The sequence below is a fragment of the Zonotrichia albicollis genome, chromosome 6, assembly GCF_047830755.1.
Source record: "Zonotrichia albicollis isolate bZonAlb1 chromosome 6, bZonAlb1.hap1, whole genome shotgun sequence".
NCBI lineage: Eukaryota > Metazoa > Chordata > Aves > Passeriformes > Passerellidae > Zonotrichia > Zonotrichia albicollis.
Genome location: NC_133824.1, coordinates 41,869,943 through 41,896,691, shown reverse-complemented (window position 1 = coordinate 41,896,691; position 26,749 = coordinate 41,869,943). Strand labels below are relative to the sequence as shown.

The window sequence follows — 26,749 nt, the reverse complement described above, 5'->3', positions numbered from 1 at the left end:
AGGGAAGCCAACCTCCAGCTTAATATCAGACATTCAGCAAAGCAGCTGCTTACTTGTTCAATCTCTTGGCAACTCAAATTTGTCACCAAGGTCATGGCAAACTACTTTTTTTAAATTAATATTAAAATGCCTAAAGGAGGGGAAGGGGAGATGATTAATGATATATCCTGATAAAATAATTTTCCCATGTTTGACTGAATTGCTGTTCTGAGCATTATCCACAAGGAAAACAAAAAGAAAACTCATCAAGTTCCAAATCCTTCCTACTCTAAAGTCTTAGCTGACAGAAATTCTTTCCTACTGAGAAAAATGGCACCTAAAATCTTCTAGCCATGTACATCCTTCACTTACCAGAAAAGCACTGTGTCTGGCATTACAGCACGTGTCATGGGCAGTGGCACTCTGGGGGATTCTCTTTTACAAGGTGAATAACAGGAGATCTGTGAACAGCTTGTAGGGCGTTGAGTCACCAGCACTGCAGGTCACATAACATCCAAACTGAGAGTGTGCTACATCTTTGCTAAATTCCCCAGAGGAACAGGGGTCTGGAAAGGTCAAATGGGGGCCATAAAGGACATGGAGATCATTCTCACAGCTGAGATAAGCACTGGAAGTGTCATTGTGGTACAGCATCCCTGAGTTGCCTGAAGGTATTCCAAAACAAGGTGCACAAAAGAGCAGATATGGTGGCCAGGCTCCCTGGGTGTTACCACCTGCTCACTGAACAACTCACATTAAAAAAATCATAGTGGATATGACCCATGAATAGGAGCAGAGCTAAAACTGGATTTCATGTTCCTTATGGGCTCATTTGGGCTGGTGATCCCCACCATAACCACTTCCCAATAATCCAGTCATTTGTTCCAATGCAAGGCTACAGGGCAGGGATAGCATAAGATGCTAAATCTGAACAGAGGAAGATAAAGCCTATAGCATGAATTCCTGGCATCATACAAAGGTCCTCCTAGACAACATTTAATTTAGCAAATCAGGGCTAGAATAAATACAAACAAAGTTTATACCGGGATCAATACATCCTATATTATCTTCTCAAAGTAATTATTCCATTAGATTTGGAGAGGGGAGGAGGATGTAAGCCAGACCTAAGCTAGGTAAAATGTCACTATCTCATCTGAAAAATCTGCCAGGAAGGCCTCAGCAGACTGGTTTTTAAAATCATTACAGTTCCTGTGTGTTACTGCAGGTGGTGGTGGTTGGGTTTCTTTGGTTTTGAGAACACTGACAGATGTGCTGCCATCCTAGCAAGTTCAGAGCTATCCAATGCTCAGGTAAAGAGGCATTTTGCTCCTCAAAGACTAATGGGCACCAAGACCTGTATATGTGGCAGTAGTCTCTCACTTCAGCTTCCTGGTAACCAGTTGTTTGAAGCCTCACCATAAACAAATGTAACATGCCTGACATGAGTCCTGTGTGATTTACTTGTTCACCAGGAATATATCAACCCTTCTCACTGCTCCAAGAGAAACGGTAAATGCTGTATGCTAAATACCTCTTAAAATCCTATTCATATAGCTTTCAGTCCTTCACACTTTCTCACAGTTCAAATAAGACCAACAATCTGAAAATAAAATTATGTGAAGACATTTCTCAGAAATAATAAAAGTTCCAGTTTAGCCTAGTTGCTCCTCAGAGACACTGAAAAAAAAGCACAGGAAAAAGCACAATAGTGAAATGGGTCTCAAAAGCATTTTTAATTTTAATTACTTTGTTACCTACCTTCTATAAAGAAGCACTTGAGTGAAACAAGTTCAAAAAGCAAGGACAAGTAAAGGGTAATTTTTATAAATATTCCAACTTTTAATCTCTTTTCATTTGACTTTTTTCCCCTAATATTTTTCTTAAATACTTATCTCTCTAAAACCAATGATTTTTAATAAAATTCTTCATTTTTACCCAGAAAGTTTGCTCTAGGCTCGCAAGCCTGAACAGCTTCTTCTTTGTTATTAGCAGTAAAATAATCTTGCCTGCCAGCTAATACCTCAAGATTGTCTCCACTGCAATTTTAACGACCTTCAAATTCCAAGTCCCAAATCCTAAAGCGGGAAAAGAGGATCTGCTCTTACAGGAAGGTACAAAAACAATTCTCCACCCCACCTTGGTTTACAAAAGCTTCAGGAAGCCTGCTTTGATGTGTGCATTTAGCCACACAGAGCAGTGCTGGCCCAGAAGTGTTCCTGTTTCACCTGCAGCCTGGCAATACTTCCCATATGTCCTTACAACACCATCTCTCAGACCCATGTCACTGTCAGCAACCCTGCCTTCAGCTTTGGCTCTTGACAGATTTTTTCTGACCTTCACAATTGAAAGAGAACAGTATGACCAAAACACACTGCAAAATCCAAAAACTGGGCAGCAAACATGACTTTTAAAGTGCATTTGAGAAAAAACCAACTCAGTCAGGTCAATCTCTGAAAATCCCTTCCATCTTTTTATTATGCAGAAAGCTACTCAGAGTATTTAAGATGGTGTTAGTAAAACACACACACACAAAAAATATCAAAAGGAAAAAGCTTCAGAGATTATTCACTCAGAGCATGTTAAAAAGCTGGTCACAAATATCTACCCATGTGCTGAGAGAAAAATTTCTTAGTGCTCTGTAAAGGATCTTGATAGTGACTACACACTGACACAGGGGTGTCAACCCAAGGTTCTGTAGCAAGATATTCCCTCCTGGAGAGCCACAAATCGCCCAGCAGGGTCAGGGCACTCCTCATGCCAGCTTTCTAAATATAAACCACCTTGCCCTCCTGCCAGCCAGCCATTTAGCTGCAAAATTTCTACTCAGTGACACACTTCGAAGGTGAAGTTAGGCTGTATGTACAGAATCCAGAATTACCAGCACAGCTCACTGCAGAGCTGCTCAGCAGAAGGGCACCAAAGCCTTCATTTGCTGCCCTCCAAGTGCTTTGAGAGCTGCTTTGCTGGGCTTGTGCTTTCACTTGGGTGAACACCTCTCCCACATGCTCCAGATGACTCCCTGAAGACAGACATTTGTCCTCCCTTTTATTTCATTTCATAGCCACCAAACACTTAACCTCTCTAGTGGCCAAGGGTGCCTGGATTTGGGACTCCTGTTTGCTTCCTTGAAAATTCAGGTAAATATGCCTTAGATATGCCTTGGAAGTATTGTTCTCCTTCAAAGTAATTGCTCTTAGAGCCTGTGAGTAAACAAATATGATAAAACCTGATTTGTTCTCTAAATTCTCAGTATCCATCCAGTGAACCCTCTGACAAAGGACTGCAAGCACCAATACTGCAGCTCCCACTCTCAAGAGTGCTCTCATCCTCTGTGATTTTCCAAAACCAGGTGGAAGGACTTTTCCTTTCCACAAATATCTGCAAGGAAGGGCTCCCCACTCACTCAGCTTCAAGCAAAAATTCTTGCTTGGTAGCACTGGCTGGTTGTTTGCTGTCTTCCCATGACAATTATCTCCTCTGGCTGCCACTCCCAGCTCCAGCTGGATGGGCTCAGCTGTCACCAGAGGTCAACACTGCTCCCTTGCCTCTTCCCCCGTCTCCAGGAGGGCTCTTGACACAGCAGATTCATCCCTGTGGATGTGATGCAGTGTCTCAGGAAGCAGACTGACAGCACACAGCAGCTCAGCTCTAGACAAACTCTAAGCTGACCCCACGGTGATATCCTAAGTTCAGACAAAAATTCTACAAGAACCATGAGCTTTTTGTACAGCAAAAAAATTTACAGCTTTTATCTTCAGAGCCTGCCTAAGCAGCTCTGCATCTGGTAGCAGCAGGAAACCACACTGTAAACAATATGACAAGCACTGCATTATTACCTGTTTATATGCTAAATGATATAAATTAAGATAGAGACACACACACCACGACTAATTATATTTTAAAACTGCTTCTCTGAGGGGAATGGAAGTGATTGCAACTATTATTAGTTGCAATGCAATACTAAAAATAAAAATCAGATCCCTTTACTCTAGACAGTTCTAAAATACACCAAGAGGCAGTTTATATTCCAAAGATTTCACAAGGTAAATTGACAAGCCACACAGAGAAAAGAAGCTGAATACAGCATTCCAGAGAGTTAAGTCACCCAAAACATGTCTCAATACAGTGACAAAGCCTGCAAGAAAAGGTAGCTGTAAAACCTAGACTTCATTTCAGTAACAGAAGATGCAGTTCAGTCAGATCTTATCCTAAACTCTGGAGTTTCTTTTTAGGGAGTCAATGCAATTCTGTTTTCTCTTGTGAACCTAAGTAGCTTTTCACAGCAAAATATCCATCCTTTCCTATAGCCAGCAGCCACTGACTTCAGACAATTCAGTTGGTACAAAGCCATTTTTAGCCCCGTCAGAAGGCTTTTCCAAACGCTCAAATTAGCATTTCCTCATTTCTCTCCTCATCACCTTACTCCCACAAATTCTTGAGATAGTTGGCAACTTGGCTTTCCATTAGCCCTTGGAAAAGAAACACTAAGAGATCACAGGATCAGATTTTTTGAGTATAACCTGCTGAAAATAACTAAATAGTCAGACTTCTGAAATTTGAAATTCAATTTCAGCTTCCATCTTACCAGAAGAACAATTAGTTTGCCTGGAGTACCAACAGTATACAAAAAAGAAATACAAAGTGAGAAGGTATTTTAACAACTCACTGTATCTAACTATGACAGGAAAACTGTGATGTCAAATCTATATCCAGCTATGTCCAAAGCGCTCAGGTAATGATAGATATGAGGCTGCTTTTTCTCAACAAATATAACCAAAGGAGCTTATATTTTGAAGAGCTATTTTAACAGTCAAAGCCACATTAAGAGCTAGATGACATACGAAATGGCTCTGCCAGAGAATAAATTTAGAAGGTCGACATATAACCCGCATGAAAATGACAACAGTGATGGTTACTCGAAGTCCTGCCAGGTGCCCTTTAATAAGCAGAGAATGTGATTAGTGCTGCAATGCAAAGAGACAGTGTGCTGCAACATGACTCCATGCTGGTCTGCCAGGAAACCTTTACAATACAGTCCCTGGCTGCACTGGGATTTTTCATGCATAATAAATAAAGCAACAGACTAACAGACTCAGGCTCCTTGCTGAACACCAGTGCCCTCCTCCGTGTACGCTGAAGATTCCTCCAACCACCACAGCAACAGAGAGAATTTACGATTTTCCTCCTCGTGACAGACTGCCGAGTCCCCCGGGCCCAGTGTCAGACACAGGACTGCGTCTGCTGCTCGGCAGGGCAGCTGTGAACAGCTAAATAACACTGTCAGCACAGGGCAGGGATCCGTCCCTCAGCCTGCACGGCCTCCCCTCCCCACTGCTGCTCACTCTGCCAGAGAAACACATCTTCCATCATCCCTTACAGCCCTTCCCCAGCTGATGCTTTGGACAATAATTCACTCGGAATCGTGGTACCGAACCACGGAACGCCACTAAAGTACAGAACCCTGCTAATTAAGAGGGACTGGCTTGCACATAGGAACCCCTCAGCTTCCTCATCAAAAAATATAGAACCAAAGTGTTTGGAATGGCATTAACACCCATCACCATTTTAGGATGTGTATCACCATCTCCCTAAGCTTTGATTGCTTTGACCACATTTGTTTTCCAGCTCATAATTGCTATGTTCTTCCAGGATAGGAATATAAAAAGAAAATCTCAGCAGAGCATGGAGTAACAGCTCTTTTACTGCCCCTCTAACTCTACTACATACTTTAATTCAGACCACTTGAGGCATGAGCTACAATTTGAGTGGAAGGATGTCTAATCCTAATTTTCTCTACAAAGACTATTCTTCCATTAAATTTAGTATTAGGTTTTACTCTCCAACTGCAGCTTCAGAAGGATGTGAATGCCCCTGTTGTAATATTTACAGCTGTGATTGCACACTAACCACAGAAGACAAAATCCTGAAGCTTGTTCTAATCCACAGAAAACAAAAAAGGCAATGGGAGACAATTAACCCTCTTCCGAAGGGCCTGTGGTTTAGCAGAAAGTTGAGAGGTGATTTTAAAAATGTAATGCGGCTGCACTGAACACACAAACTCAGTGTGATCAGGCAGGGCCTTGTCGCCTCACAGGTCACCTGCACTTCCGTGTGCAAAACACTCTTACGGTTGGGTGGCCAGCTTGGGCCTTTGGGGCTCATTTTTACTGTTTTAACATTAATTACATGGTGCCCTCTCCCCTATCACTAATCATGGGGGTTAAGCAGAGCCGAGTAAGTTACCTGGGCAGGGAAAAAGCCAAAGGAGACAGAGAGAAGTGTCAAATGAGTAACAATGCCATGCATCACAAAGCCCAGTTTCTCCTTGTGAGCACCACTGCACCCCCACCACCTGCCCTGGCAGTGCCTCTGTGCTGTGGGTCACCACACAGCAGTGTCCAAGCCAGGCTCTGGGGACTATCTCACTGAAGGATGCTTTAAATCTTCCAGGCAAGAAAACGAGCAAAGTCCTAATTCACTGTGCTGACTAGGAAAGTGCAAGAAAAAGCTTTCTGCACTATCTGAAGTAGCCACATGTCCCAACACTTATCCCCTTCAAAACACCACACCAGAAAATGTTAACTTGAAAGATCCACATCTTTCTCTTCCAAACAAACAAATTCCCCTTTGAAGGCTCCTTTAAAGGTTGGACTTCAACAGAAGCTAATTAGCTTTTAAAACAAGCACTCCTCCCTGCATCTCATCCAGTATCTTCTGTTTAAAAGATTTTCAGTAGTTTATACAGGTTGAGAAAATGACTAAAAGCAAGACCAAAAAGGGATGTAGTGCATCACCAAGGTTTTGGGGAGACAGACTACAGAACTGTCATCCTTGTAATGATTTCGGGGGGCGGGGGGGGATTTAACTTCCCTTCAGGAGGCCTAAATAAAATTCCATGGTTTAATTTTTACTAAAATAAGACATATGCGTTTGGAGGTTCTTCACGGCATTCTGTCCTGTGCTCTGTGGCTGCAGCACAGTGGAGGCATTGCTGCATTTAGCAGCATCTCTACTTCTGCACAGTTAATATTGCTTGACTATTTAAGTTGCAGCATTGCATGAGTTACGTGTTCTCTTAAAGATAACTATTCTCTTTTTCAAAAAAGGAGCATCAAATTCTTACTGGGGAGTTGGTAGAAAACTGATAAGAGCCTTCTCCATAAATACTCTTTTTAAACACAGGCTTTTTAGGAAAATAATCAAACCTCCTTACCTTTTCAGTGTTGAAAACATTATAGCTCCTAAACCTGGAAAAAGCTCAGATTTGTCACAGTGATTTAGTTCCATCATGTATTTCAGTCATTCAAAGATACTGTCTCAGTATCACAAAGTTCAGCACTAACATTGCAGCTATCACATTCAGGTAGAAAAGCCACCTTTGTGGTGCTCAGTAAGTACATACAGTTTTCAGTGTACCAAGGTGTTTTTCAGATATGTTATACAACATTTATTAAATAACTACCCATTTCTTTCAGTACAAAAATAGGCTGGCTCCTAAGATGATTAATCCTTGATTGAGGTGAAAAGTGCAAGGTCTTCTCTGAACAGGCAAGGATTTTTGTTCTCAAGCAAAAAGTCATTCAAACGTAAAAAAATATTACAACACTTACAAGTTTTAGAATTAATTTCACAGTACAACCCCAAATGAAGATAAAAATGTGTTTTCAGCAAGGGCTAGCAGTGATGTTTACACTTTTTTACGAACTAATAGCAACTTTTAACTCATTAAGTTTAGAAAACCAGGGACGTTTCAAGACAACCATCTCATTCGCCTTTATATCAAACATTTACCTCATGATGAAAACCAAATGAAAACCAAAATACTACCAATATAGCCACAAAAAAAGGAGCAAGAGCCATCACAGTGAAGAGAGCAGAAAAATTCTGCACTGACTCCAGTAGAAGAAAGCAAGAGAAGAGAATTCAAATAACTGAACTGTACAAATGGATGCAGACTACATAAAGTCACATGAAAATACCTAACTGCTTGCTAGCCTTACAAATCAAACAGCTTGCATCACCAGCAAGATGATTGGGACACTACTTCAGCATTTGTGGAATGAATCATAAATCCAGCCTCTCTGTCCTAAAAATCTTTCCATTTAAAAGATGATGCAACAAAGAAAGCACAAGCACATTGGTATATACAACCAGAAATTATGACTTGAATATTATACTGTTAAAGGCCTTTCAGTTTACCTGTCATACTGAACTTGAATAATTTCAGTTTAAAAGTCAATCACTCAAGCATTTACTAATTAAGAAAGACATGGCTGATACAGTTGTTATAAATGAACTCTGCTTGAATAAGTTATTAGAAATTTGTACAATCAAGTAGACATTCATGGAAATCCGTGTGATATCTTTTAAGAACTATACCAGCTGACAACTTGGAACCAAGAATGGCCATTGATCAGAGAAATCTTACCACAGAATGTTCTAAAAGTCAACCTTTTAAAAACATATGTAAAATTCAATTCAGGGAAAATTGTATCATAGTTCTTTAGTTCAAAAAAATTGCAACATCACATTTCTGTTGTCCTTAAAATAAAATTGACTGGCTTCCAGCACTGATAATTCCCCCATTGAATTCAATGAGCATAGCATGCAGCTTAGATAGGCATATGGTGTTCTTTACATATGCAAAGTTCTTCGTTTATTGTAACTTTCTTCTAGAATTTCTTTCCCCAACCCATTTTTTCCAGAGATTTCTGCCTAGAAGGCAGAAAGCTTAAAAGGACATAGGCAGAGAGAAGGTTGTTCAAACTCAATGCTTTGCTTTCATGCACACTGGAGGAATCTGCCAGCAGCACATTTTTACTTCATCAATTCAGCAAGAAACAAGATTGCTCTTCAGTCGACATTCAGAAGCACCAGCCTGACAATTAATACAGGCATGTGACACTGAACAAGTAGGGAGAAGGCAAAAGAAAAATCTTTTCTTAAACCCAGTTATAAACTTAATAGCACTTTAACAAGTTCACTACAAGGTTTAACTGGAGAAAGATAATTAGAAAATATACTACAGCAGATATGGAAATACAGAAGATGCCACCTTTGTGGTCACTTAACAGAACTTGAAAAAATAGTGCATGGAAAGCAGGTTGAACACCAAACAGCTGCTTTTCTGTACCTCTGTCAAACTACACTTTAGAAAAATAAGGAAATTCTTTACTTGACACCTCAATGCATCAGTCACAGCAATCAAAAACATCTAAGTGGATGGAGTGCTGCTTCATTTCCAGCTCTCATTAGCACAGAATTCCTTTCTTCATCTGTCTTGTCCTGTCTATTAATGGGGATAATTATGCTGACCTCCTTTACAAAGCACTCGAAAATATACAGTTAAAAATGTTCCTAAACAAGTAATTACATATAATAGCAATCATGTATCAAACTTCAGTTATCAACTCATCACATGAAAGCAAGAATCCGATTGTTCCTGGAATTAGTACACAAAATTCAATTTCTGCACCGACATTAGCTTCCTAGTACTTCCATCATTATTACTACAGCTGCATTATGCTAAAATGCACTAAAGAACCTGTCTACCACTGACTGACATTTTGAAGATTTTCCAAGCTTTGAACAACAAAAGATCCAGGATTCTTTTCAACAATAATTTCCATGTTAATAATTTCCATCTTGTTAAACAGAGATACTTTTGACCAGCACCAAGCTTGGGTGCTATTCTGAATCTGCAGCCTGGATTGTTGCAATGGCTCCAGGCTAAAACAGGCTGTAACACTTTGCAAATGTATTTTCTTGTTACATCCATCAACCCCTCTCTCCTTACAGGGGCTAGTCTACAAGGCCACAATTTCATCACCAGCACTTACTGTCACCAGTTTCTCTTCTTTCCTCTACATCTATATGTTACTTTCCTCCTTTCAGCTACATGCAATGCCCATAATCATTCAGTATGTTTGATGTACACATTTTTCTTTCATCTTGTGCTACTAAAAACGAAAAAAAGGTGAGAGGATTTGTTATAAAATTAAGCCACTTACCAACTATTGCCAGATTATGCTCTGAGCCACACGCGATCTGAAAAAGAAATATGAATGACTAAATCAGTACCTGCTTACCAGAAGGAAAACAGTCACAATTATGACAGGAAATTAAAAATTAACCTGAAACAAACAACTACAGTTTATAGGATGCAAAAATCAAGGTTGAAGTGTTCCCACTCTTAAATGGAATTTCATTTGTAGCCTCACTTAGGGGCTTAGTGGCAGGAGTGCACGATTGTTTGTTTAATAAAGAGGTATTTTCTTCTCAAAATGCAGACATTTCAACCCTTTCAAGCAAGACTGGCCACAATTCTGCAAAAGCATCACACCTTTGACAACACCCACTGGATCCGACAAGAGGCACAGAGCAAACACAGATTAATCCATACAGAGGCAGCTGGGAATCAAAAGGGTGATGAAGATTTCCACCTCTGTTACCTATATTGTTTTTCCAGCTGACCCCTGAGGAACTGCTCAAATTATACAGGCTCAGTGTGATAAACCTGATGTGATATGATCCCTACAAGTCACTTGCCTAGAATGGAGAAAAACTACCCTGGGACTCAACCCTTCTGTTAGCTCATTAATGATGGAAATCATTAAATGATTAATCAATTTCTTTTCAAAGCAAACTTATAGTTCAGGTATTTTTCATCCTTCTTTGTAGCTGCAGTGAAATGCCTGATGCTTAAGTTGCTTTGGTGTAGTGAGTTTTTGTAAGTTGTCCATCAATGATGGTAACACAGGCACCCAGAGCAGCCCCCTGTCCTTACTGCAAGGGCTTGTCTTTCCCACAGAATTTCTTTTGCAAGGTCACTGCTGGCATAATTGTCTGATGTAAGAGACTTCACTTCACACAAGGTTACTCTGCTGAGTGTCCTCAAGTTTTTAATTTAAATAAAAGCAACCCCCTCAAAATTCTGTATCCAGTTCACTGTCTTGAAAGTACTTGCCCATTATACCTAATACTGAGCTGGAGAAAACTAATAAGCACTTTCTTCCTAAAGAACATTTGCAATGGCAAAATATAATACAGGAGTATATGCTCAATTATATTAAAAACTAGAAGTCCATACCATCAAAAGTTTATATGGTTCTGTGCATGCATCACTTTATAGCTTTTACAGCCAGAGAAACAGCTATAATCACCTCCATGTCTGCAGAACATAAAACCATAGAAGTTAATAAAACAGGCCTTGTGCTCAGCTCACTGTGCTTGAGAATTTACTGGTGAAGAGACACCCAAGACTGACACACTGAGTACCTGGAGCTCGTGTGTTACAAATGAGCACCACAATCACTACTACGCACATTTTACTTGTGCCACAACTGCTACATGAAAACATTTGGGCAAAGCTATCCCAACACAACAATGGCAAGGAAGAAGAAAAAGACTCTTTAGAATAAAGGTCCTTAGACAACACATTAAAGCATTTGGGAAAACAGTGCAAGAAAAATAATTCAAGTGACAGCACATTCCAGCATGGCCTCGTCTTCAGAAAAATCAAGACAAAGCAGCAGGAAAAGCAATGCCTTTGCAAGAGCACTAGCAGGACTGCGTCGAGTCCTTTATTCCACAATACTGCAGACAGGAAAAGCTCCAAGTCCCAGCCATGAAAATACATAAATCACTGCCATATCCCACACCTCTATCCTCGCGACAAGACAGAGCCCTACACAGCAGCAGGGCTGGCTCCTAATGCCTATTTACTGGCTAATGCTCCCACCTGTGCTTCTCAGGCTTATAAGCTGATGCCATGGCAACAAGATCCACACATGGAAGCACATGCAAAGGCTTTCTAGCAAAAAAAAAGCAAAATTCTCCTCTTCACCAAGTGCTGAAAATTGGATATATTGAAGTCACTGCTAATAGAATAAATAAATTTTATCTGAGGTGTGAATAATCTTGGCTAATTCCCTAGGAAATACACTGACACAGGCAGAGATTCAAAAGCATTGGCAAAGGGAACTGCTCAGGCTGGTGACTGACACTGCCAGGACCTGCTCCAGAAACACTACATTAAAAAAAAAAAAAAAAAAAGGAGAAAAAAAAAGCCCCACACAAACAAGGTGTTATTTAGATTGCAAAAAACCACCCCTGACAAAGAAGCTTTTTTTTTTTTTGCTACATCCAATAGCAGCAGGTACAGAGCCTGCAAAGCCAATAAAAGAATGCTGGTGATGTCAAACAGCTTTGCTCAGGGAGCTGTTGCTCTGGCCACCATTCAGAGCTCCCACCAGCCAGCTATAAGGCTGTGAGGGGCTCGGCCAAATTGCTGTTTTATACAGACTGGCCAGCCCTGGGGAGCTGCCCCCAAGGCAGCCACTCATGGCCAGCATGCTGCAGCTCTGGGGTACCAGCTGCTGCAAAGTACAAAAACACCTCTTCTGGGGGGTGAAAACCACCTCAGTGAAGTGCCAGCTTTAACTGGAACCAAGTGAAATGGTTCTGCTGAAGGCAGTGCCCTGGATTCACCCTCGACAGCCCAGAGCAAGGACAGCACACACCCTGTACCAGCAGCAGTTCTGTGCTCCAGAGTAGAATTTGCTCAATTTAGAGCACAAGGTTCACCACACCTCTGCCTTATCACAGGGTGTCACCACCTGACAACACAGACTGACTTTGTAGGAACCCCCAGATTAAAAAAAAAAAAAAAAAAACAACTTGGAGAGCTCTAAATTTAGCTTTCTGGAACACCTTGTCCATCATCCATGCTCCTTGCTACAGGCTATTCCATCCACCCACAGGATTCCTGCTGGCCTGCCCACCTATGCCTCTGGAGCTCAGGAGGGACCACACCACAGAGGTGAAGCAAGGTTGCCACTGCTTAATGTACACTGAAGCCTTGCAGGTATTCCACAACATCTTTCATACAATAAAGTTTAAAATGTGGCGCCTCCTTTTCTCTGTTGCCTGTTGTGGGGAGTCACAATCAGCCAAGAGTGATTGATTTGCTGGTACAAATACAGGGAACAGCATTGCTGAACAGATGTTTTATGCTTCCATTAGATGTAATAAACTCTTCAGTCAGTGCAGGTCACTGGGAGAAGCCTGGTATTTACTGCAGCAACTATAATTTTCTGGCTACTTCTCTTCTGTCCCCACCCCCAATGTGCTGCAGAGAAATTAAATTCCAACAGACATCTGCACGCTTCCAGTGGGTTAGTACATTCAGGGATGCTTATAAACACACAATAATGCTTTCTAATTGGGCAATAATTTTACATTATGTTTTAATTGAAAAAAAAATCACTAAACTTGATCTAAACTGATGACAAATCAGAGAGACTGCTACTGAGCAAAGCATTCTGTGAGCTCAAGAAACACAACTCCCTACACAGTAAAGAATTCACACTAAAGTTCTCAGTTTGGAGGGAAATTGGAGAAGTTGTGAAGGATATTGTGTTCTCTATATAAATGATCTCACATGACAAATGTCTATAAGGCAGGCAAAGAATGCTTAGGGACCATTTCACCCAGAACTTATTTACCTTATTATCTGTGCTCTTTCAACCATACATAAATTTTTTGTTTCTTCCCTCAAATTGTGTGCTAGCAAGCTGTTTGTACCTAGCAATGGCTGTGGTTCAGATCCATCCATCCATCCAGAATTAACACGTCTGGTGTAAGCAGCCAAGGGACCAGCATTTTATTAATCATAAATAGTATGATAAATAGCATAATCACAGACATAAGCTGCAAGGATGGTGAGGAAAAACCTTAGCACAGCAACCACAAACTCTGGGCAAAACACCAACACCTTTCTGCAGCCTACATATATGCTTATGGCCCAGTCCTCACAAAAATTAATTGACTGCATGTAAAATCAATGAGTTATGCAAAAAAGAGAAAAATATTTTATTCTTAAGTGAAATATTTTGTATCTTAAAAGTACTACATGAAGAAGCAAAATAATGTTTAGCACACATTATATAAACATTCCCATATACACCTGGGTGTGTGTATAGATACAAAAAAGAATATATATATATATGCATATTAGGAAAAGAAGGTTATCTACTAAACAAGATACTTATCAGGGAAGAAAGTTCAGAAAAAACATTTTCTGTCTAGGATAGAGATCTCACCTTTGCAGACAGCAAGCCAACACATACAGGACAAGACTCCTGTGGATATTTAGACATGCAGTGTCCCTTGGATTTCAAAAGGTAATTAAGACATAAAAACACCTTTTGCCAACCATCCCCTAAGGGACTTCTGAGTACTGTAACAAAACAAGTCTGACAAAGTGTATAAAAATCCAAGTTTCAGGCTAGTACCATGACCACAAGGCCATTCTTTCTTTTCTTTCTGCAACCCCAGTGCTTGGACTGAGTGCAACCCACCAGAAAAAAAATGGAATCAGATCTGCAGGCAAAAAAATGGAATCAGATCTGCAGGCAAAATCAACCTCCCACTGCAGCAGAGGGGAAGGGACACCACATGAGAGGGTGCAAAGAAGAAGCACAGGGATTTGAACTCACAAGAGGGATTACAGGATGAAAAGTCACAAGCATCCAAACATCAAGGTGTTAAGCTAGAGCAACAAAAATACCTCAATGCCATTTATTTTTGTTTCACCACCCCACAAACGCACGTTAATTCCCTTCAGTGCAATTATTTCTCAAAACATGAAAGGCTGTGGAGGCTTCTATCACTTCTTAGAGATGAGAGCATGATGTACAAAGAAGAGTTATAAGGATGAATGAACTGATGTTTAAGTGGCATGCAGATTCTAGTCTCTGTCTTCCTAATTGCACTCAGCTCTTTTTCAGGGAGAGAGAGGGCAGGAGGCAAGGGAAGGAAACCTCTGAAAGGGTGGGCACATAAGTACTTTGATCCAGGACTTAAGCCACAGTATCTCATGCCCTTTGACAAATTTCACTGTAAGGAAATTGCCAGGGCCAGAAGATGCCAAATTTTATTCCTTCTGAGATCAGAAGTCCTAATGGAAGGAGAGGAGGTGACCGAGAGACTGCAGATCAAAGCTTACATAAGGCAGGGGAATCTTCTCTCCCGGAGCTGCTCTTCCGTGCCCTTGATTAATGTGTGTAACAACAATTTGTACTGTTTGACACCCTTGGTGCAACTGCATTTGTATGCAGAATTCTATTGATGTGTAAAAATAAAGTAAAAGGAATCTAATTAGCAAAGCTGTCCTGCTTCCAATGATCCTTTACTAGGAACTCTGTGTTCCTCTTCTGGATCATTTGACTCCTGATTGATAAGAAAGCAGCTTGCTAACCTAGTCACATTCCTTGGCCAGCATAAGACTAAGTCCACTTTAATGCAGAACATGTTCCTAGCTTTTGGCTGAAGCAGGTGAAAAGTAAGAGGGCTAGTGTCCTGTAGATCACAGGATATTTACCATTTTTCATCAAGTTTTCTACTTAAAACAGATTTTTTTTTTATAGTTGTGTGATTGGCTTTTAAGTGTTTATGTAGTTTTACTTTCCCCTACAATAAGAAAATTCACAATAAATTTTAAGCTGAACCCACCTAATAAGGTCTGGAAAAAAACATTTCTTCTCAAAACACACCTGACCTAAAGCTAACGTGCCACATAAGCAGACCTTTGCAAGCATGGAGGAGAAGAGGAAGCATTAAGGCATTGCCAGTATGCAGTAAGCTTTCAAAGGAAGATTTTACAGCTCCCAGTAGCTTCCAGAGTTATGATCTATGCCCTCCCTGCCTGAAAGTAATTCCAAGCCTGCATCACTTTTAGCACAAGACACAAAACGCTTTTCCCCCATGCAGCATTTCCCTTGCTTCTCTAGCCACTGATTTCATCTTCATCTTCCATCACTCAACAACACCCTGCCCTGCCAATTGCCTTACAGTCACCAAAAAGCCAAGAGCTGGCCTTCACACCCCCTGTGCCATGCAACACATATGTGTGTCCCTGCACACCTTCCCACTCTGTGACACTAACCACAGTGAGAAATTGCTCTGCTCTCCCCTGACTGAGCACCACACCTCAAGGAAAGCCATCTTGTGGTTGACAGGGTGCAGTTGCACTTCTGTGATTCAGCTGGTGCACCTTGGGTCTCAAGTGCTTGCACAAGATGGAAACATTTGTTAAGTACAAAGCAAAAAAAAAAACCAAAAAAACCAAACCACAAACAGCAACAACAAAAATAACCCAACCACCAATAAGAAAAAAACAACTACCCACAAATGCACAAAACCCCTCCAAACAGCCAAAATAAAACCACATACCAAAAACCAACTAATCTTTTAGTATCAGAGAGGAAACACCACAACCCCAAAACCCTGTCATTAGTGATAAGGCACAGGAGATGAAAATAAAAGAAGGAAAGAAAAGCTATTTGTTAAAGCAGCCAACATTTTCACTGAAGGTTTACATCACAGTAACCCATGTGCGCCTCCTAAGTCTACTTGAAGGGAGATAACTGGTTGAAAACCTGGTTACATCAAAAAAAGTAAATACGGACCATTTGCCTAAGGGTGAGAATGAAAAGACTGAGGAGGTCAACACAGAGTAAGATCTGTGTCCACCTATGAAAAACACCTCATCTTTAGATGACTCCAGATCAACAAAAAGTGCTGAGATCTCAGTAAGAACACTCAGTGGTATTAGGTTTTAGTTGAATGACAAGAATGCAGCCAAAACAAGTGTGATAAAAATCTTTACAAGTCAGCAAGGTCAGCTGGCTCTTCTCTCTTGCCTCAATATTTTCCAGTTAGTTCTTTTACCCTTCTTCAGGCAGTTCTCTCCCTCCCCTGGGGTCCAGAAAACATTAGTATCTTTCATTCCAGGAAAATCAAGCTCTGCCACTTTTATATATCCCTCAGCCACACTGGTCCATCAAAATTTTCCATTTTTGTAATCAAGACCTCAGCCACAAAGCAATTTTTGCCTGTCCTTTCATCATTTTTAAAATGAACGAAGTAATGGTCATTCAATTTCAGTTTGTTTCCTGTAACAGGCTCTCCATTCAGGCTTCATTATTTTGTGAAAATTAAGACTGAAGTATTCCTACTGATTGAAAAACAAATCATTCATCACAGCAGGCCTGGTAACATACACATACTCCTAAACCTATGACTGTGCACTGCAAATCCCACAAGACCAAAATCCTTACTAACATTACAGACATCCAGATATGAGCTAGAGGAATGGGGTCTTCAGCAAATGCACAGTTTCACCCAAGGGAACAACTTCACCATTTGTCTCAAGATTACTTTGATTTGGTTTGTTTCATGCACAATTCCCAGCTCCTTGCATTCTCAGTGTCACTCGCTCATAAGTTGAATGACAGGCACTAAAATGAATACCTTACAATCTATTCAGGTTTGCTTTGGGGACTGCAACTAGTTTGTTCTTTGAGGCCACAAACACCCTTTTGACATAAGAAATTAAAGAAGCCAAGGCCACAGAAACACAAAGCTTCAAAACATCCTTATGCACAGATTTGTCTCTACCATCAACACACACATCCTTATGATCAGATTATTCTGATATTTTCAGGTCAAGAATTGTGGCTTGCAGCATGCAAAAAACCCAGTCAGTATCTGTCTTTTCTTTCTATTGTACATGAAAACAGCAAAAAAACAAAGTTCCCTATAGCATATAAATGTCATCATTATCTATCTGAATGTGCTAATTTCTAGTACTTTGAAATTAATGCAATGGTTCTGTTAAACAATGATTACAGACAAACATTCTGTCAAAGTATATATCATTATTAATAATTTTATAGGCTTAGAATAGAAGTCATGACAGCATGTTATTTGGCAACAAAACACTGAATTCCACTTAAACAACCACATTCTTTTGTGGATGTATAACTGCAGTTTTAAGTTTTGCAACAGAATTTGGGTTTCACATGTCTTTCCTTGTGGCAAAACAGTCCACTGTTTTTAATGCATTTGGAATATTTTCTGGAATATTCAGTGCAGCTGGGGAGAATCAGAGAGCAATCAAACACACATATCAGGGGCACTGAACTCTCCCCTCACTGTGCTGTTACTGCAAGACTGTCGCTACAATTCCTCTCCACAACAAACACACTGCAGTGAACTCGGGACACTCAGCCTGCAGGATTACACAATAGCACAAAGCCCTGCGTTTTTTTTTTAGGGCTCAAAAGAAAAAGAGCACTTCTTATGAAGTTCATACCCTCAAACAACTGACTGTCAGGGCAGTCTAACTGGATGCTGTGAAGAGGCAGACAGTGTCCCTAAAATACCCCTTTAAAGGAAGCAAGTGCTGTAGTGTGGCTGTGGCCACCTCATTAGGGCCAGGGAGAACTGACCCCACCATTGTCAGGTCTGACTTTGCTCACCCTCCATAACCCTTCTTTTCTAGCATGCGGGGTTTTTTCAACATCCTTACAGTATTTTCTTCTTTAACATGCTTTTTACCCATGCAATCCTTCATAAAAAAACTGCATCCAAAACTCCAGTCAATATTATCAAAATAATAGCAGTAATGATGTCATTATGGAATATTACCCCTATTTCACAGTGCAGGGGCTTTTTTACTTCTTCCACCAGTAAACTCAAATTTATGATAGCATTTTAAGCATCTCAGTTCAACTTCCTGACCTTGGATGTGGGAAGACTAATTTTCAGGGAAATTACTAAATGTTCAAGGAAGCTCTCACACAAAATTGGATTGAACTTTCATTTCCACGCTAGCCCTGGTGACCTTAGTGTGTAATGCTGCTTGTGTAAACTGGCAGTACACAAGTACAGTGCCATCAAAGGAAATAAAAAACTTACTTAATTTCCAAAACATTTCATGTTATTTGAAAGAAATGAGCAGGTTATTTAAAGTACTGGAATACTACTGTGTAATATCATTAGAAGCATCCTTTATGGGACCCAATGCCTTTGGGAAATATTATTCAAGATAACTAGCAGCTGTTCAAGAATGCAAATCTTTGCCTGATTTCCAGCATGACACTCACTGACCTCCCCTAAATGAGCCTAGCTTGGTCTTATCCTATGCAAGCTGTTACAGCTCCAGAGCTCAGTCCCCAAGGGGACTGGGTGCTAGAAGCCAGCTCGCTCTCAGACCAAGGCCACGGGTTAGCTCCTAGCAAGCAGGGAGATATTCAGCTCTTAGTGATTAGGCAGCTCTTGTGATTTCAGCTTTGCTTGCTAGGTAGCTTTTCCCTTGGCCTAAGGCTCCAGCAGACGGTAGAGAGAGGAGAAGCAGAAGACGCTGGCTGTTCCACGAGTATGGCTTTATTGTAGGGTCCGTGAAGGGTCTCAGCTCTTCTTCTTCCGAGTTAGTAGGGGTACAGTATGCTACTTTTATACCCTTGGCCTGGATCCAATCCTGACCAATGGCAAAGGTGTTAGGGTGACCATAAGTGACTAATGGTAGGGTTTAACACAATATTGCCTTACATGGCTATAGGGATAAGGTACAAGGCGGATGTCCCTGGAGACAGGAAACTTCTTTGCCGCTGTGTCAGCATTCTATTCTCCAAGGGGCCCTGGCTAAACCTGAGGGGTTTACTACACTCCCCCTCCTCCACAAACATGCATGTAAAAATTGAAATGTTGTGAATGTAACTCAAAGTCAAAGAAACACCAGCACATTAAGAACTTCTCCTAAAATATGACACAGTAAATAAATAACAGAGGAAGACAAAAACACTCTTTCATACACCAACTACCTCAACTTGAGGACAGAATTTTGTTGGTTCATTTACTTTCCAGAAGAGCTGCAGGCATGCAGCTTCTGTATCCTTGTACAAGAATACCAAGCCATGAATTTTGCTGACTGTTCGCTCCCTTACCTCTCCAAATAAATGGTGCTTATGTCTTTAGGGTATCATGTAACTCTGCTCTTCAATGTTGGATTCTCTGTTCCTGCAGCACTTACTAACAGCACAGCTCCCTAAAGCAAGCTTGCTGGAAATAAATAAAATGTAAACTTGCTTAGAGTCCAATGCAAAAATCAGTAAGACAGCTCTTCTGAATAAATAAGTTTACCATTTGAAAGGACTCAAGTAGTGAGACTGAGCCCTGATACTAGACACAAAGAAAGAATTAGGGAAAAGAACATGTCTGAAGAGGCTCTACACAGCTAATATAAAGGTATTTTTATTAAAAAGCTGAACTAGAGAATTATAGAATCATTGAGATTCAAAAATATGTTTGAGAACATTGAAAAAGATGCTGAACAGGACTGGGCCTGACACTGAGCCCTTGGGAACAGCACTGGTAACCAGACACCAGCCAGACTCACCTCCCTTTTCCCACCACTCCCTGGGCCTGAGCATCCAGCCAGTTTTTACCCACCAAAGAGTGCCCCTGTCCAAGCCACGGCCTGCCAATTTCTCCAGGAGAACACTGTGGGAACTGGTGTTAAAAGCTTTACTGAAGTCCTGGCAGAAAACATCCACAGCCCCTTCCTCATCCACCCAGCAGGTCACTTTGTCAGAGGAGATCAAGTACGTCAAGCAGGACCAGCCTTTTCATGAGCCCCTATCTGATCTCCTGGTTGTCCTTCATGTGCCACAGGATGGCATTCAGGACAATCTGCTCTGTGACCTCCCCAGGTGCCAAGGTCAGGCTGACAGGCCTGAAGTTCCCCAGATCCTCCTTCTGGCCACTCTTGTAACTCAGTGTCACATTTGCCAACCTCCCCAGTGCACCAGTTCTGCTGATAAAGGATGCAAAGTGGCTCGGTGAGCATTTCCGTGAGCTCCCTCAGGCGGACTCCTCCAGCCTGAAGAGCTGTGTGTGTCTAAGTGGTCACTGACCATTTCCCTTGGATTATGGGGGCCTCATTCTGCTCCCTCTCTTCCAAGTCAGGGGACTGGTACCTGGAGAACAACTTGTCTGACTATTAAAGACTGGCAAAGAAGGCATTACACAGCTCAACCTTTTCCTCATTCTCTGTCACCCTATATCCCCCACACATCCAATAAAGGATGGAGATTCTCCTTAGCTCTTAATGTATTTATAAAAAGATTGTTATTGTCTTGCATAGTAGTAGCGAGATTGAATTCCAGTTGGCTTTTGGCCCTGCATGACCAAATGACATCCCTGTAGTCCTCCTGAGCTGCCTACCCCTTCTTCCAAAGGTGATAAACCCACTTTTTTTTTGCCTCTGAGTTCCAGCCAAAGCTCCCTGTTCAGCCAAGCTGGTCTTCTTGCACCAGCTCTTCTTTCAGCACATGAGGACATACTGCTCCTGTGCCTTTAGGATTTCCTTATTGGAAAATGTCCAGCCTTCCTGACTTCCCTGCCCTTCAGGATTGCCTCCCAAGGGACTCTGTCAACCAGGCTCCTAAAGAGTTTGGAAGTCTGCAGTAACAGTTCTGCTGACCCCTTTCCTTACTGCTCCTCCTACAAAGGGAACAGGATGGATATTGAAGGTTCTGCAATGGGAATTCATTTAGAGTTCTTGAATCAAACCTCCAGAAGAAGTTCATAAAGCTTGATAAATGGGCAAGACTGAGACAGACAAAATTTACCATGGTCAGGTAGAGCATAATAAATCTTCCTGGATACCAAAAAGAATAATTTAGCACTGTTCAAACATACAGAAAGATTATAAACTAGTTGGAACCTCTCAGGGGAACTATATAGCATCACTGTAGACAATTCACCAGAAATATCCATTCAATATGTAACTGCAACACAAAAAGCAAGAAATTAGATTAGTTTAGTCCTAAGCACACAAGCAGTCCTGGTAATTTATTAATACCAGTTTTTCCACAAGAAACACATTTGATAAAGACTTTTATTTGAAGTCATATTTCTAGGACCTCTCAGAGCCCATTTGTCTTTTTTTTAATGTTTTTTTCTTTTTTTTTGTTATTGCAGTTGCGTATCTCTCTGATTTCCTGATCAGAATGCCATACACTGTCCAGGCAACTGCCTGACAGAAATCCAAGTATATTAGGCCTGTGTTTGACACTGAAGCATTTATCAAGCTTTTATCTCACAAAAAGTAGGTATCACATTAGACTGACAAGATATATTTTCCATAGTCACATACTTGCTTGCAAGCAACTACATCATCATCCTTTAAACTTTTATTGATCCAAATTCATGTCAAGGCACACCATTACTTAGCCAAGGCAAATACCAGGCTGACAGGCCTAAAATTATTTGAGTCATTTTGTTCAGTCCTTCAAAATACTGGCAGGGCATTGTCTTCCAACCAATCTTCTGAAACTTACCTGACATTCTGGGGAAAAATTATTCACACCAACAACCTATACAGCACTTTAGCCATCTCTTTTTAAACTCCCAAAAACAAAAAGTTGCAGCTTTGATTTCTAAAATTCTACCTCTAGAGGCTGAAAAAAATGCTGGTATGGAGAAGAGAATCCCATTCCTTTATGATACTTCTGCTTTTTCCCCTAAATGCAAAATAGAAAATTCTACTAATACAGAATTTGCCTTCCCAGGGTTTTGCCAATAGCCATATTTAAGATGTTTTAGGATTAACAAGGATGTTTTAGTCTCTTTTATTTGTCTGAGAGCCAACTCACCCTCAGGATCTTTTCCTATCCCCCCTAATTGGAGCTGGTCATTCTGTGCTGTGGTAGCTCACAGGCCAGGCTGCAGCCAGTGCCTAATGTTTTAATTCAGGGGACTGGAAGGATTTCCCACCTGTTGGATATCCCTTAAAACCTCTTATTTCCAACTTGTTAATGACTTAGAAACAGGTAATGCAGTTTTTAATATGAAATGCCCATTCCCATATTTTTAATATAAAATGCCCTCCTCCTGAATAAATTGTGACCACAGTCGCTGATATTGCAATCACCTTTTCCATAAGGTTCCACACTGAAATATTTTGTTGCATCATGGCTTAAAGGAGAGCGAGGAGGGCAGAGATACTGTCAGTGGCATCCTGCATGAATTCATCTGTCTTCCTGCTGCTCAGAAAGATTACAACATTCCCACGTGCACAGAAGTCAGGCCCCTATCCTCCCACTGTTAAATCACATTTTTCCTGTTGCTCTCACAGGGTAGCTCTGTAACAGCACACAGGAATCATCAAGACAGGAAAATTTTTCAAATAACATTTCATGAGCAGTGCTATATGCTCATTATAAAAATGAATGGATGCTTTAAAATAAATCCTGAAGACAGGAATACATTCCTCAGTACAACTAGAGAGTCATTGTGACTCTGTATATTTACATTATATATATATATCTGTATACATATATTATTAGCTTAACATAGATATTATGAGATATATGTATTAAATATTAGATATATATCTGTATATTTAGTGATCAGAAAACCCTTCACAACACCTGCTTTCCTTTCAATTTATAAAATATTAGTTAAATAATATGTGGTTTTAAATCCTAGCTTCATCTGATACGACAGTCTATGCCACTTGACAGAAGACAAATTATAGAAACTCTCAAGAACAGAGTTTTAATATCTTTTATTAAAGTAGCTGCATTTTTGCAACAGATGAAAAGTACTGAGGTTATATTAAAGTCAACAGCCCACCAGACTTCACCACTAATTACAAAACACACCCACCTCTTGTGCATTTGTAATTCCAAGTGGCATCACTGTTTAACTGGAAATCAAGAGGCTGCAATTCTCCCTATTTCAGAACCTTCCAGACATTTGGTGAACTCATTTAACCTAAAGCAAAATATGAAGCCCAGCTAAGAATAACAACAACAGGAAAGCCTTCCCTGGATATTCTTGAACCTGATTAAACTGAAATAACTGCATAACACAAAAACCCACCCTTATCTGCCTTGAGTTCTCAGTCATCCAGCTTCAAAAGTTATTTACCCTCACAAGGAAGGTCACCATGTGTGGGAGGTTAAGAACCACTGCCCAAGTGTGCTGTGCAGGACCTGACCTGTGTGTTCTCCTGCCCACACATGATTGCACACCAGCAAATATCAGGAGTGTTGGAGGCTGGCAGTAACCAAAGATTTTGCCATTCTCACATGAGCACTCTCTGGCCAGCACACCATTCCTGGACACACAACACGTGAGAGCTGCAGCTCACATTCCCAGGCTACTGATGCACAAGGGGTTGAACATTTACTTCTTTGCCCAGACTCTCCAATATCGACACTAAACAAAAGCTACATCCTCTTAATGGAGGTGGTCTCTGCACAAAACTGCTGCCCTGCTATTACCATTTCAAATAAAAATAGCAACTCAAGTCCATCACTTCCAATCACTCAAAACACATTTAATGACTGCAGGCAGGAAAAAAAAGAGACCATTATCTGATTTTCCAACTGTTTCAATATATTGGGTTATCATCTTCTGTAGCAGATTTCACCTCAAAAATATCTGAGGTATTGCAAAGTACAAAGCAGCACTTCATCCCCAACTACTTGGCCACAAAAAAATGGGAATGGCAGCTTTAGGCAATTTGCCTTTCCAACCTGTGTTCATCTTATTTACAGAGTTCCATACTGTTGTCTCCTTATCACAAAAGTTCCATACCTTCTGGGTGTTTCTCGTGGGCAGCTCCTCAGAGGACTGACTCTTACTAATTCACAAAGCAGCCACTGACTCCAGTTCCCCTCTCACCCACCCCACTCTTTTAGAGCACTCTTCTCACTGGTTACAGCTGTGGCCTGTGAAAGCCAGGCCTGTTCCTAATCTTTGCTAATTGGCCCAGCTGCAACTCCTTAGGGGTAAGATTACTTTCTACACTATCTTTGATTTCTTATATTCTATCCCACTAGACCAACCTAGTGCTGAAACACTATGGTACTTACTGGGTAGGGGAGAGTTTGGTTAGCCATAATACCTTTAGAATCACACAACCTGAAAAATATTTTGATTAATTAGCTTACATTTAATTCAAATGTTATATTATCCAAGAAAATACTTTTTACCTGTCCAGGAATTTCTGCTACATTTCATGTCTTTTTGAATCTTTACACCTTTCTCATATTTGCAAACATTTTTCTTACTAAATGCCTGAATTTTTTTTTTTTTTTTAAGAGCTTCCACCTATCCAGTTGCCCAAAGAGTGTTTCATAGGACTACTGCTGGAGATGGAAGAAATCCATTCCTGAGCTCAGAGGATTGAAGCATTCCATAATTCAACTGCTGAGTACCATTGTCATACATGTCAGACAATTCTGACCATTGATTCATTGCTGAATTCTTCACATCATTTGTGTGAGGTGAAGCAAACCATCTGCAAGTGCCACACACACTTCTCCTGGACTACTACTACTCCTTTTCCTATTCATCCTCTCTTTTCACCTCTGCAGTCTCCTACCTTCTTTTCTTTCTGTGAGTACATGAAGGACATCCTACATTCACCCAGAAGTAAAAAAACACCTGAGTGAAGTTATTGGGGAAAAGAGCTAATAGATGAGCAGGGGGTCTGTGAAGAGGTTTCAGATCACTTGTAATGGAAAACAAGGGAGTAAAATATTCTGTAGATTTTCCTGGTGGACTTTACTCTATAGTCTGCCATGATCTAAAACAGAAAGGGAAAAGGGACTGAAAGTAAAGGGGAGTGCAAAGTTTCTCTTTTACCCTCCTGCCTTGGAAAATTATCAGGCTTTTGAACATTTCCCATACACTGTTTCCTCATTTTTCCCACCCTCAATTCCTCACCAAAGAGCAAGCAACCTTGTATACAAGAGAGAACAGAGTACTACTACTGCTAATTTACTCTATGAGGAACATATTTAGCATAACCCTAAATTTATCACTATTAGGAACATATATAAGCCCATACTTAGAAAATAAGTTTCTATTTTGGATCTTCCTGAGAACAGAAGGCACTGCTAATTTTAAAACAAACAGAAATAAGAAAAAGTTTAAAATTAGGCTGCACCTTTAAAAAGAATAATTTCAGTATAAGACTATGATCTACAGAGTGCAAAAATCTTGCTTCTTAAAATAATTTTTAAAAGAAGGATTTTTCACATGCTTTTTTACACAGGCTCCATCTTGACTAAAACATGAAAAGCTATATTGTCCACAAGACTGCCTGAAGAAAGAGGTTCTTTCAGGTCAGGATGAAGGGCAGTAGCATTCACCTCAGCCTCAGCAATTAAGAAAATTGTTTCCACCTCTACAGGCATCAGTCCCTTGAAAACTGAAGGAACAATCTATTCAACGCAAACATGAATGAAATGTTGACCAGACAGAAAAAAAGACTAAAAATATACTTTGACAACAAAAGACTCTTTTGGAGGGGGAAAAAATGAGTAGCTAGGCTATCCATTAAAATTATTTCCCTGGCTTCCATTCAGATGCTGTCCAAGCACAGCTTCATTGTTTGGCATGTTGCTTGCATCTCCTCACGTCACCTTCATTCTCTCACTCAGATAACCTCAGATAAAAATACACAGAGCCCTATTCTAGGATTCAGCAATATTAAATCAGGAGCTAGCAGCAAAAACTGGGGCTCTCTTGATTCATAAAGAATTTTTAAAGCCCTTTTGAACTACAGAGCACAGGGAGGAGGGTGAAAGCTTTCATCAGACTGAGGCATAGGACTCAGGCAAGTTCACTTCCAAAGCAGGAGGTGTTTGTTATCCACGGTGAGAGGGACATCCAGTTACTGCATCTGCACATTCCCACAGGAAAGTCGTGCAGCTGAGGGAAGGGAATGCTGAATCTGACATCCACTTCATCAGCCTAATAAATTTTAGATTAATTACAGAAAATTATTTCCCATTGCACTTCCACATCAACGCGGCTTTTTTTTGCTTCTCAAGCCTCTTCAAGGCACAATATTGGTACCCTTCAATCATCTGCCACTAAAACACTGCCAGCACAGAACAGGACT

General features: G+C 40.6%; 1 protein-coding gene across 7 annotated transcripts in view; it reads right to left on the bottom strand.

Moving 5' to 3' along the window:
* The window catches only part of SERGEF (secretion regulating guanine nucleotide exchange factor), a 150,291-nt gene that overhangs the window by 61,705 nt on the left and 61,837 nt on the right, over positions 1 to 26,749 (bottom strand). For all 7 annotated transcript variants that reach the window (XR_012580856.1, XR_012580857.1, XR_012580858.1 and 4 more), the window contains one exon: positions 9,990 to 10,026. Coding sequence is in view for 4 of the 7 variants with exons in the window: in XM_074543354.1 (XP_074399455.1) it covers positions 9,990 to 10,026 (37 nt within the window). In the remaining 3 variants the exon portion in view is untranslated. The remainder of the gene's footprint in view (positions 1 to 9,989; positions 10,027 to 26,749) is intronic.